Raw genomic sequence first — 13,270 nt, 5'->3', positions numbered from 1 at the left:
CAGCTTGGATATGAGGGGAACACAAAGCCGAAGAGATAATCCGATCATTGAATCCGGGAAATTCTGTACCCTGCAGTGGAAGGTTGGCCTCGGGGGTACCTCCACCCCACTGTACATAGGTAAGTACTTAGCTTTCGGCACCTATTACGCAAAGGCCCGCTTGCACCTCTCAACCTGACGATTTGCAATAACTATACCTTTCCCCCATCCTACACCTTCTCTCCGCACCATCATAAACCACAACTTTCATACCCATACGAGATACTTCGCATTGCCGCATCAGCTGGAAAAAGAAGGAGAGATATATCGTCTTTCTAAGTAAGGCGGTACGATTTAGCTACAGATTAAAGCTATTCTAGGACGACCTGCACTCGGCCTTGGACTGCTTTCCAAGCTTTGTCGACCATCTACCTTTCACAGGTGCTTGCCAGGCGAACGTGCTTTTGCTTACCAGCCGACTATCACGTATTAACAGCTGCTAAAAGGCTTCTGATTGAGAATACGCCATTTCTTCCGAAGGAAGAAGGTTTGTCTGGATCCCAGCTTGGAGTCTTTTCGACTTGAAAGCCCCACGAAAATCGAAAACTTCCCACCGCACAAACTGCGCATACAGGATCTTTCATACTGAAAACGCCCGATCGAAAAGAACTCGCGAACATATTCAATTTTTTTTTTGAGCGGGTTGATAACTCGGCTGTAGTGGAGGGGGCGATTCTTCAGTTTTCCGAGGCTCAGCCGCCTCACCTTCACCATGGGGAAGATCACTAAGCCCATGCAACCAAAGCACAAGGATACTTTGGTTAGTGACCAAATGGAACAGCCGGAAGACGCATAGCTAACATGATTTGTAGTCTCTTTGGCTTAAGAGCTACGTCGAAACCACATCAACAACGCCACTACCTCTCTTACCACAAAAGCTGGGAAGCTTTCCATCTCGATGGCCCTTCGGACGCGGAGATCTTTACCACTGGATTCCTCTCCTGAACCGCTTTGATAGCATCTTAGAGCACTTCTGTGCTACATATAAGCTGAATGAGGGCCCACAGACTCGCGACTTTGGTTGCGATGTACTGCTCAACCAAGTTCAAGAATCGACCTTTGGTAGCGAGCGGCGGTGGTCAACGGAGGAGCTAAAGGGTTTGGGATTTTCATCAAACGGAGACCAACAACTAGTGGAGGTGGTCTTGCGCTATACGCGAATGCTACTGGAGCACTGCGGTAACCGAAGTATCTATGCCAGCAGCGCCCATCTTAACGACCTTCTCAACACCACATCTCTTAGCGTACTGATTGCAACACTCGAAGTCGGTTCAGAACTGGCACAAAGGTACCAAGCCTCGGTCAAGCGCATCACAAACCCCTCTAGGCAGATCAGCGCAGCTTTGCTGGCAAACCACTACAACATCGATCTCGATAGAGTTCAACAGCTTGCTCTACCTGTTGCGAAGACGCCGATCGTCAGTTTATCTGATCCTGTAACAACTCAGACACCTGGCTCGACCAAAGGAAAAGAACGTGCACAGGGAGGAAGCCCCAAGTCAGCCAACTCCATACATGCGAATGATTTAGTTGCCCTTGCGGCCTCAGACGACAAACGGTGGCATGGCTGGGGAGATGTAAAGGTAGCATATTATCCCCAGAATACCCTGCAAGATTCTGTTGGCAACGATGCGTCGCTTCCATCCACACCAACACCCCTGCGTCGTAGTTCTACCATGACATCCCAGCATCATACTCCGAAAAGTCGGGGTAATTTCGATGATTCCACTCCAACTGCCCCCCGAACGCCCGGTGTTTCAGACGAGACAACATCTGCTGGACCAAAGTTCTACGAAATACCACAATCCGTCATTGCATCGACTTCCGTCTATGAGTTGGTGTCACGCACTCCCGCGGATCTTCCACCCGCTTCGAAATACGAGGTGTTCCACAGGATCAGAGCCTCCAAAGCTCTTATGGATTCTGGTGAATCGCGGCAGAAGTTGCTTGCTGTCCGCCTCTTAGCAATCAACAATCTTGCATACATTCATAACGAAGCTAACTTTCTCGAGAAAGTTCTCCGCCAAGATGCAGACGAGACCAGAAGATTCCAGTTAGTGTACCAGCTTGCTGAGCTCATTCATCCTACAGCACACGGGAACGTTGACGTACCCCTGTGGCTTCAAGCTGTGGCCCTCGCCCTCCTGGAAGCCGTCTCTAATTTCCAAGCCAAGTGTCAAGATGTTCTCTCTGCTTTGAATGCCAATGTTAACCATGGCATACTACTCTACGTTATCAGGAAGGCAGTTGCAGGAATGAAGGAAGATGACGAAAGTGACAAAGGAAATCAAGTTACGGAAATGGATGAGTGGCGTAATAACCTCTTTTCACTCACTCTCCATCTATCCATGACCACTCGCGTTGGAAGCGAGATGGTATCCGCGGGATTGATGGACATCTTGGTTGAGATTCTAAACATCAGGTCAAGTGTCGCGCAACGAAATCATTCCATGGTCCTTGCATTCTTGGACGGGTTGATATGGAGCTACCAAAACGCCTTCACTGCCTTCTTCAACGCCAAAGGACTTGATGCAGTGTCTCAATTGGTGGTTGATACCGTCAGGGAGGCGCAGACTTTGCACAAAGCAGGCCAAGGCGTTACGAAGGATCAGCAGTCAGGACAGGTGGATTATGAGATTCCATACTATCAGCAGCAGACTCTCAAGTGGCTGCTTAAGTTTGTCCATCACATTATGTCTAACTCATACAGCTACGGTGGCAACACTGACCGGCTGCTCCGCAATCTCGCTGACAAAACTGATCTCCTGGAGAGCTTGCGGGACATCATTGGAGACAAGAAGAGTTTCGGTTCAGTCGTCTGGACGAATTCTGTCACCATCTTAAGCGATTTCATCAACAATGACCCTACAAGCTTCGCAGCTATTTCTGAGTCTGGTATGATCAAGACATACTTGGAAGCTGTTACCGCAAGGCCGCTTCCCGGTGACGTATTGGTCGAACAAAAGCCTAGCGACAAAGACGACGACGATGACGACAACGAATCCAACTCTGCAAATGAAACTGTCACTGCGATAGTTGCAAATGACTCGCGACCGCATCCCCCTCCCGAAGACTCTATCCGGGAATTATCTCGCGAAACGTTGGCAGCAGGAATCTTACCTTCCAGTGATGTCATTACTGTTGTACCACATGTCCTTAACTCGATATCGCTTAACAACGCTGGCATGAAGCTGGTAGCAGCATCCCGTGCTTTGGACAGCTTCCTCGAGATTTTCGAAAGTGCTACCCACGTAAGATGTATGGAACTCGACGGCGATCTCGCCACCAATGTTGGAGGAAGCTTTGACGAACTTGCTCGTCATCACCCGGCCTTACGTTTGGCCATTTCTAATGCTGTTATCGATATGGTTGCTCGCGTGCGTTATCTCGGCATCGAGAAGGCCAGGACCGCCGGGTGGGGTGCTCGGATGTTGTTGATTGACGATGAGGGCAAGACTGTATCCGTGGACGAGAATGGCAACTTCATTCGACCGACTGCATCTGCTGAGCACAGCCAGGGACTTGAGACTTCTGGAGACACGGATGTCAATATGTCCGATGTGCCCTCCAACGACACGGATTCCGAAGGCCAGAAAGATGATAGCCGGGATTCACCCACACGCTCGATCACTCCCTACATATATGCTTTAGGTTACTTCTTAAGCTCTTACATCTCAAACCAGGGCTTGAGGACCAGCTTTGTGGAGGCAGGCGGATTGGAGCTTTTGCTCGACATTTGCGAATCCCCGAGTCTGCCCACCAATTTTGGTGACACCGTTGCTTCGAGGATTCTCAATCAGGTCGTCTCTCAGGTCGTTGAGTCCTTTCCCATACGTGGCCTCCCATCTTTACTCAGACGAGCTCAAGTGGCTATTGACACTTTGCAGCCTCTGTCTGATAAGACGGAAGCTTTGCCACCATACTTTGCACCTTTTCTTGCCTCTGACCTCAAAACGACAGACGATGAAGCTGTCAAGAACGGTACCAAGATGATCAAGGCATTGTCAAATGCGCAGACGTTTATTAAAATTATTTCCGATTGCTTCGCTACATCGAGATCGAATACTTTACAATTCTACCCAGTCAATGTTTACGATTACTACCTCAAACTCGTCAACTCCATCGGTCCCTTGTTGCGTGGAGTTCTAATTGAAGAGGCAGGAGAACTCAACGCTGTCCCGCAGCATTGGTCTTTTAGACGTCAAACATCCGCCGAGGGATTAACTAGCACACACCCCCCAGAAACCGATTTGGATGACAGCACTTCATTGCCAGATATGCTAAGCAGCACGGCGCAATTTCAAGCGAAAGATGCTTCAGATGACTCTAAGCCGACCCGTCCTACAGATGAGGAGCAAGCCAGCCCCCGTTTCCAGAACTATGAAACGTTACGACATCTACTGCATCCTATGATACCAACAACATTTCCTCTGTTCCAAACGCTCGGCAAGTGTCTTTTGCCACGACGGGAACGAGATCCTCGTGATCTTTATCACCGACCTCGGCACTTGGAAATTGCACGAGCACTTGCAAATGCAGTACTTGGCCAGTTGAGGCCATCTGTTGCCAACCCAACACCCACATCCAAGGACTTCCACTTCTGGATCATCATGTTGCATACTATCAATGAGATGCTCATTGATCAGCCTTCTCCTAGACCAAGCGATCGGGCAAGTGTTCACATCATCATGCCTGTTCTACTGGCTTTCAAAGAAGAGGGAGGAATGGATGTATTGAATTCAATGTTGAAGATATTTGCCCGGGCAGTTCGTGAAGGCCCAGATGCCGCAACAGATGAGACTTCCAGATCCAAGGTTGCTGCATTCGGACTGAAGAAGGTCCTCGACTTGGATTTGATGTTGGTCAATTCGAAGCAACTTTCTGAAGCCCAAAACGCATTCACTCTACAGCCTCGAAGTGGGGACAGGTCGTCAAACTCAACATATATCAGTCAACAACTTGTAGTAGAGTTTAGGGCAGTCATACTCCCTGAGATCATCGGACTTTGGGACTCTTCCTTTGTCGAAAGAGTACCCCACCAAACTGTGACGCGGTTAATCGACATTCTCAGAGTCATTTCTGTTGCGGATGGCGAGCCTTCATCGTCCTCGAGAGATAAGCCGCCTTTCCACCTTTTCAGATACACGGATGTCCGCTTCGACTGGCGTTCCCATCGTGGCACGATTGAAGAGCTGGTTGCCAAGGGCTATGATACTGATCTGGTCCACGAGGCAGTGTACAGGGCGAATGGAAACCCTAACCTCGCAGAACATTACTGCTCAGCCCACAAAGCTGGACTTGCCGGCGCGCGTAACCCAATCCCTTCTGCAGACTCTGACACATCAGTGTTGAAACAGACTCCACAAGAGCCCTCAAGTGTCAGTGAGACTGAGGGTGCTAACACAGGCGGGGAAGCAGACCGTATGTCCTTGGATGGACCTCCGGAAATTGATACTCCCGATCTTGCGGAGAGATTTATTGGGGAAACATTAGGGGGCATCATCAATACCCCTCAAGATGTGGATGAGATCCATGAAGGCCCGAGTTTGTCGGCAGAAACGCCCGGATCTGCCGCAGAAGAGTCAAAAAGAAACGAACCCCTCCTTGCGACGAAAGAAGAGGTCGACAAGTTTCGGGCGAAATTGCGAGGAAACATGATAGATAGATGCCTCGATGTTGTTCGGGCACATCCTGAAACCGCGATCGAGGTGTCTGAGCTCATCCGGACCGTGGTTTTGAAACAACAGCCTGGTGATACCGAAGATGAAATCGGCCAGACCTTGACTTTGGCGTTGTCGTCGCTTGCCCAAGACGAGGAGGAAGAAAAGCAGCGTACCGGGAAATGCATTGCTGCTTATGCCCATCTACTCGCTTTACTTCTCCAGGATGAGCGCTTCTTTGATAACAGTATTGAGAACCTAAGGGAACATATCAACGAGTATATTGGATTCCTGAAGGTTTCCCCTATGAACTCTACTGAAGGGATGCCACCGTGGATACCATATGTGCTACTGGTCGTCGAGACTCTCCTTCGTCATGATGAGCGTCCAGTTGCTGCGCAGTGGAAAGCACCGAAGTCCCTGGACGAGGCTGTTTCTGACCCAGTCATTCAAATGCGAACTCCGATTGTCGGTGACCATGAGCGTACCCAAATCCTAGAATCTTTGCTTGAGATGCTCCCGCGAATAGGAAAGGAAGAAACACTCGCCATTGCAGCACTCAGAGTTCTGGTTATACTGACACGCAGTCGACGACTAGCGAAGTTGGTCGGAGATAAGAAGAACTTGCAACGGTTGTTTCTTATGGCAAAGCAACTGTCAGGCTCCGGCTCCGAGAGATTCAAACAAACCAAGCTCACTGCTCATATCATGACTGTTCTTCGTCATATCGTGGAGGATGAAGAGACCATCAAACAGATCATGCGCGCAGAGATCAAGATCGGCCTCATGAACCTAACACGAACACAGCGGGGGCACACTGATGTTAATAACTACTTGCGTGTAATGACACCAGTTGCGCTTCGCGCACCGGACCTTTTCGTTGAGATTTCCAACGAGATGCTACGCTTCCCCAGGTGGACGCCCCTTTCCAGCGACAACCCTCGGTCGCAAAGTCTTGAGTTGAAACAAGAAGCTACCCAGTCGACTTCTGATACCAGCGGTGACGATAACGATAATATTGTCGACGACATAAAGCAGTCCACGGAACCTGCAGACAAGGAGATGATTGATGCACCTAAATCCCATGAAAGCAAACGACCCGTCGTTGAGAATCCTGATGGTGTTATACATTTCCTTCTTTGCGAGTTGCTCAATTATCGTGAAGTCGAAGATAAAGAAGTACGGGCTACTGAGAAGGACCCCAAGATCGATCATGCTCCTGGCTCGGAAGATGCAACATCCGCTTCCAAAGACAACAATGCCGCCGACGTGAAGGACAAGAAGCCACCAAAGCCTGTTTTCAAAACTGACGAGCATCCGATCTTTGTCTACCGGTGCTTCTTGCTTAACTGTCTTGCTGAGCTCCTTCAAAGCTACAACAGGACAAAGATGGAATTCATCAACTTCAAGCGCAATGCTCCATTAACTACAAGTACACCAATCAAGCCTCGGTCCTCGGTCCTTAATTATTTGATTTACGATTTGTTGTGTCAGGGCAATCTGAGTGGAACTGCCGATAGTATCGCCGCGAAGAAGAAGGTCGCTACTTCAACACAAACCCAGAAGGTTCTGGTTGCCTTGGTTGCCAAGACTAGTGAGAAGGCCATTGATCGCGGAAAGGACAAATTTGCGTACGACGACGAGCCCGATCTTCTTTTTGCCCGCAAATTTGTTCTTGACACGATGTTGAAGGCCTATGAGAGAGCACCTTTGTCTGATGAACCTTTGGAAACTCGCTATTCACGCATGCAATGCTTGGCCGAACTAATGAATTACATGGTTGGCGAAAGGGACAAGGATCCAGGTGCGGCTTCTCGAGGCTCCGACAACGTTCAAGCTCGGTCGCACGCTCAGCTACGAAGATTGATGTATGAGAAGGGTTATCTTGATAAACTCACGTCCTCTATTGCCGAAATCAACCTCAACTATCCGGGCGTTAAACGAGCCATTAAGTATATCTTACGTGTCTTGCGTGTCCTCACAGAGACAGCCAAGGAACTAAGCCATTCCAATATCTTGCCCTCTGATTCATTGTCAGACACTGCAGATGAGGACCTTGGTTCAACCTCTTCGCTCTCAGACCTCGGCGATGATCGAGAAGAAACCCCTGATCTATATCGCAATTCTACCCTTGGTATGTTGGAGCCTCGTGGTGAGGACGACGATTCCGATGAAGATGAAGAGGACGACGACGACGAGGATATGTACGGGGACGAATATGACGATGAGATGGATTATGGAGACGACGACATTTCGGACGAAGAAGATAATATCAGTGACGATGACGAAGAACTTGGCGAAATGGGCGAAATTGAAGGTCTCCATGGCGAGCCGGGCGTCGTCGAGGTCATCATGGATGAGGACGAAGAGGATGAAAGTGATGATGATGATGATGATGACGACGTGGAATCCGCAGACATGGAAGACGTTGAAGATCAGGTCGAGATTGTTGATGAAGAGGGCAACCCTCTAGATGACGATGGGAACTCGGAATGGGAGAGCGCGAGCCATGATGACGAGGATGACGAGGACCAGGAAGAGGATGACCTAGACTTTGATGCAGATGTTCATGGCGAACATATGCCTATGGAACCAGGCGATATCCTCAACGGCATGGCTCGAGCAATCATTGGTGATGGCGACGTGTACGATCCAGACATGATGGATGGAATGGAAGATCACTATCTTGATGATGGTCATGACGAAGATGAAGACGAGGAAGATGAGGACGAAATGGAAGATGACGAATACCTCTATGATGACGACTATCCGTTGGATGACCAGCCTCAGCCCATGCCGGCTCTGGGATGGGACGGGATTGGTACCGAAGACGAAGATCGTTACCGCCAGATGTTCATGGTCGACAACCCAGGTCGCCGACAATTTATTCCTTCTCGTACCACCGACTCGCGTAGCCCCTTTCCTCCCGGCTTCATTGTTGGCTCTCATCGGGACGCCGGTGGCGATTTCCGCAGCTTCTTTTCGCGCAGCCATCGCCCTGGGGCAGGTCAATCTAACACCGATGATGGCACCAACCCACTCCTCAGACGGGGTGACCAAAACAGAGAAGCATCTCAACGTCCCACCATCAATCACACTATCGGTTTGCGAGTTCCTCCTGAAGCGATCTTTGGCTCAGGTGGACGACATATCGAGGGAACCATGGGATTCCTCGGTGAACTAATGGAATTCCTCCCGATCATGGGGCGCAACGGACAGCCTGCCTTCCACCTGCAGATTACTGGTCCGCATGGGCACCGCGAGTCTAGAGAGCTTGGCGCCATACGAACCTCTCGTTCTGAACAGAGACGCGAAGGATCGGCTCAGGATCCATTACAAGCTGTGTCGTTCGCTATTGAAGGCACGATGGATCGATATCAGGAGGAAGCCAGGATGGTTTTTGGGGCCAGCAATGCAACGGAAACGGCTAAGCTCCAGAACGTCATCGTGGCTAAGCTTACTCCCGCAGCAATGGAGTTGGAGAAGAAGCTAAAAGCCGAAGAAGCTGAACAACAGAAGCGCGAAGAAGAAGAACGGAAGAAGCAGGAAGAAGAGGAGCGCCTGGCACGTGAAGCTAAAGAGGCTAAAGAGAAGGCGGAGAGAGAAATGCGAGAGGCAGAGGCTCGAGAGGCTGCTGAACGTGCCGCTTCTGAAGCAGCCGCTAATCAGGACGTGTCCACTGAAGGCCAAGGTGATGGAAGTGCGATGGAAGGCGTCGAGCCGACGAACCAAATACAAGCAGAACGTTCGGAGGCCACAGACCAAAACGCCGACGACGGCCCTCGTGTTATGACCACAATCAGAGGCGAAGAGGTCGACGTCACCGAACTCGGTATTGATCCTGAGTATATCGCGGCTCTTCCTGAGGAGTTTCGCGAGGAGGTCATTGCACAGGCAATCAGCACCAGAAGGTCCGAGGCCCGTGAAGAGACAAATGGGAACCCGACCGAAGCTTTCCAAGAATTTCTAGATGCTCTTCCTGAAGAATTACGACACGAGATAGCTCAACAAGAGCGACATGAGCAGCGCCGCCGGGCTCGTGAAGAAACGAACCGTCAAGCATCCGCCAGCACTGGCCAGGCTGTCGAACCAGAAATGGAGACCGCCGAGATTCTCCTCAGTTTCTCGCCTGATCTACGACAACAGGTTCTTAGGGACCAAGGCGAAGAGCTCATGGATCGACTGACTCCAGAAATGGCGGCTCAGGCTCGAGCTTTGTCTCACCACAACAACGGCCATTCCGTCATCACAGGCCGCAACCCTCAAACCAGCACAAGTCGCCAGCCTGGGCCACCTAACCCCCAAGAAGGAGCAAAGGTACAGCGCCGAACAGTTGTTCAGATGCTCGATAAGGCTGGTGTCGCTACGCTCCTTCGTCTGATGTTCATTACGCAACAGGGTTCCATCAGGAACCACCTATTCAACGTATTTGCCGATGTCTGCGAGAATAAGCAAACTCGACTCGAGGTGATTAGCACTCTGCTTCAGATCTTACAGGACGGTAGCGCAGACATGGGGGCTGTCGAGCGCAGTTTCGGCCAGTTGTCCCTAAAGGCACGAAGACCGAAGGATAAGGAGAAGGACTCGGAGCAGAAAACCCCGCAGGCACTCAAAAGAAGCCTGACCGGTCTACCCGCCACAAACACTACGCAAACCAATTCCGAAACTTCGCCTCTCTTGATTGTTCAGCAGTGCCTGGATCTGCTGGTGGAGTTATCATCAAAGAACCCTCATATTCCGTGGCTTTTCCTGACAGAGCACGAAGCCGTTGGGTCAACTCTCAAGCGCTCCCTGAGCCGTAAAGGCAAAGGGAAGGACTCCAAGTCCCACAAGTATGCCATTAACTCCTTGCTGTCACTCCTTGACCGCGACCTTGTTATGGAAAGCTCTGTCGTTATGACCCATCTGGCTGATTTGTTAAATCGAGTCACATTGCCTCTCCAAAATCTTGAACGTCGTCGTAAGGAAGCCGAGGACGAACTGAAAGCCATTGATTTACCGCCGGTGGGAGAGATGTCCAAAACTGAAGATCCTGTGGACCAAGCTTCGAAAGCGGAACCAACCGAGACGAGCAGCCTTACGCAGTCCAGCACCGATGCCAAAGAGGACACTGCCACTGATGTTGTTACCAAGAAACAAGAGAAGAAAGAAGCAGTCCAGAAGAAACTCCGACAGCTTCAGCCGCCTATTGTCCCCGCCCAGAACCTGACATTAGCCGTAAGGATCTTTGTGGCTCGAGAGTGCAGCTCCAAGACTTTCCAAAACACCATCTCGACTATCAAGAACCTTTCAGCCATTCCAGGGGCTAAGGCAACATTTGGTCAGGAGCTTGTTCACCAGGCTCGGCTTCTTAGTGAGAACATCGTCGCTGATCTGGACGATCTTTTGCCACATATTCAGAAGGCATCTTCAGGCACTGAGATCCAAGGCGTTGCTCTTGCCAAATTCTCGCCAGGAGCATCCGAGCAAAACAAGCTCCTTCGTGTTTTGACAGCATTAGATCATCTGTTCGACAACAAGAAAAAGGGCGACGAGGCCGAGTCCAGCAAGGACAAGGATGAGAGACACGATCTAGTCACATCTCTCTACCACAACTCGACCTTTTCGGCCATGTGGGAGAAGTTGAGTGCTTGCCTGAGTGCCATTCGCCAGCGCGAAAACATGCTCAATGTGGCTACAATCCTGCTACCACTAATTGAATCTCTCATGGTGGTCTGCAAGAATACAACCACCAACGATGATCCCTCACAGCAGAAAGAAATGGTCCTCTCAAGCCCGGCACCCGAGTCTCGTACGGCCAGCCTCTTCTTCAGCTTCACCGAGGATCACCGACGTATCCTTAACGAGCTTGTCAGGAGCAATCCCAAGCTCATGTCGGGCACCTTCGCACTCCTCGTGAAGAACCCCAAGGTGCTGGAATTCGATAACAAGCGCAACTACTTTAACCGCAGCGTCCATTCCCGATCAAGTAACAACCCGAGCCGACCCTCCTATCCTACTTTGCAACTTTCTGTCCGTCGTGAACAGGTTTTCCATGACTCATTCAAGTCCTTGTACTTCAAGTCTGGGGATGAGATGAAATTTGGAAAGCTCAACATTCGTTTCCATGGCGAGGAAGGCGTTGACGCTGGTGGGGTTACTCGCGAGTGGTTCCAAGTACTCTCTCGGCAGATGTTTGATCCAAACTATGTGCTCTTCACACCTGTGTCCTCTGACCGGACGACCTTCCACCCAAACAAGCTCAGCGGCATTAATGATGAGCATCTTATGTTCTTCAAATTTATCGGTCGCATCATCGGCAAAGCATTATACGAGGGTCGTGTTCTTGACTGTTACTTTAGCCGCGCTGTATACAAGCGAATCCTCGGCAAATCTGTCTCGGTCAAGGATATGGAATCATTCGACCCCGACTACTATAAGTCTTTGTGCTGGATGCTGGACAACGACATCACAGACATCATCACTGAAACTTTCTCTGTCGAAAATGATGAGTTCGGCGCTACCACCGTCGTTGACCTCATCCCTAATGGTCGAGAGATTGCCGTCACCGAGGAGAATAAGCATGACTATGTCCGTCTTGTTGTCGAACACAAGTTGCTATCTTCCGTCAAGGAGCAGATGGCTCATTTCCTTCAAGGTAAGCATTTCAATCAATAATAGTTTCATTCAATCACTAATTTTCAACAGGGTTCCATGACATTATCCCTGCCGAACTGATATCCATATTCAACGAACAGGAGCTGGAGCTTTTGATATCTGGCCTTCCCGATATTGATATCGATGACTGGAAGAGCAATACAGAGTATCACAACTACACACCATCTTCGCAGCAAATTCAATGGTTCTGGCGAGCTTTGCGGTCTTTTGATAAGGAAGAGCGCGCCAAATTGTTGCAGTTTGTCACAGGAACTAGCAAGGTTCCACTCAATGGCTTCAAGGAGCTTGAAGGCATGAACGGTGTTAACCGATTCAACATCCACCGTGACTATGGCAACAAAGACAGGTTGCCTTCTTCGCATACCTGTTTCAACCGTAAGTAAAATCATCAGTATTCAATTCGTGCATTGACTAACATGGCAAATTGCAGAGCTTGACCTTCCAGAGTATGAGAGCTACGACCATTTGCGTTCTCAGATCATGAAGGCCATCACAGCAGGCAGCGAATATTTTGGCTTTGCGTGATCGTCAATCTTTGCATTGCAGGCGCGTAAGGGGAAAGGGATCATAGATGGGGACACCAATGGAAAAGAGAGTTGTTACTGTTTACTACGGTACTGGTATTGTGTTTTATCAGCCTGACCTCGAGATTTCATGGTCTTGAGTACTGGATGTAGCATCCGCGTCCGGGCTTCACCTTGGGAGAAGTGCAGGTCTCGTAAAGGTTCCTTGGAATGCGGAAAGGGCACAGAAAGTAGATGGTGGGTGAAGTTTCATGTACATCAATCAAAGTTTAATAGGCGATCACCCGGAAAGCAACCTATGGTGTGTGCTGTATTTGGTTGCTCTTTGCCTTGAGTTGGGTTTTTTAGTGATTCACCTCTTGGTTTCCAGTTATTCCCGCAGAGGACTAC

At 49.8% G+C, this 13,270-nt stretch overlaps 1 protein-coding gene across 1 annotated transcript; it reads left to right on the top strand.

The window, feature by feature from the left end:
* Positions 1-751: 751 nt before the first annotated feature.
* Positions 752-12,881, top strand: FTJAE_2964 (e3 ubiquitin ligase HUWE1; the record flags this gene model as incomplete). The annotated part of the gene is made up of 4 exons (XM_037349211.1): positions 752-799; positions 852-12,336; positions 12,387-12,731; positions 12,787-12,881. 4 exons carry the CDS (start codon positions 752-754, stop codon positions 12,879-12,881), a joined length of 11,973 nt encoding a protein of 3,990 aa, XP_037209878.1.
* Positions 12,882-13,270: the final 389 nt, after the last annotated feature.

Source organism: Fusarium tjaetaba, assembly GCF_013396195.1.
Source record: "Fusarium tjaetaba strain NRRL 66243 chromosome Unknown NRRL66243_c0000060, whole genome shotgun sequence".
Classification (NCBI taxonomy): Eukaryota; Fungi; Ascomycota; class Sordariomycetes; order Hypocreales; family Nectriaceae; genus Fusarium; species Fusarium tjaetaba.
The sequence above is the reverse complement of the archived record's forward strand: the minus strand, read 5'-3'. Positions and strand labels throughout refer to the sequence as shown.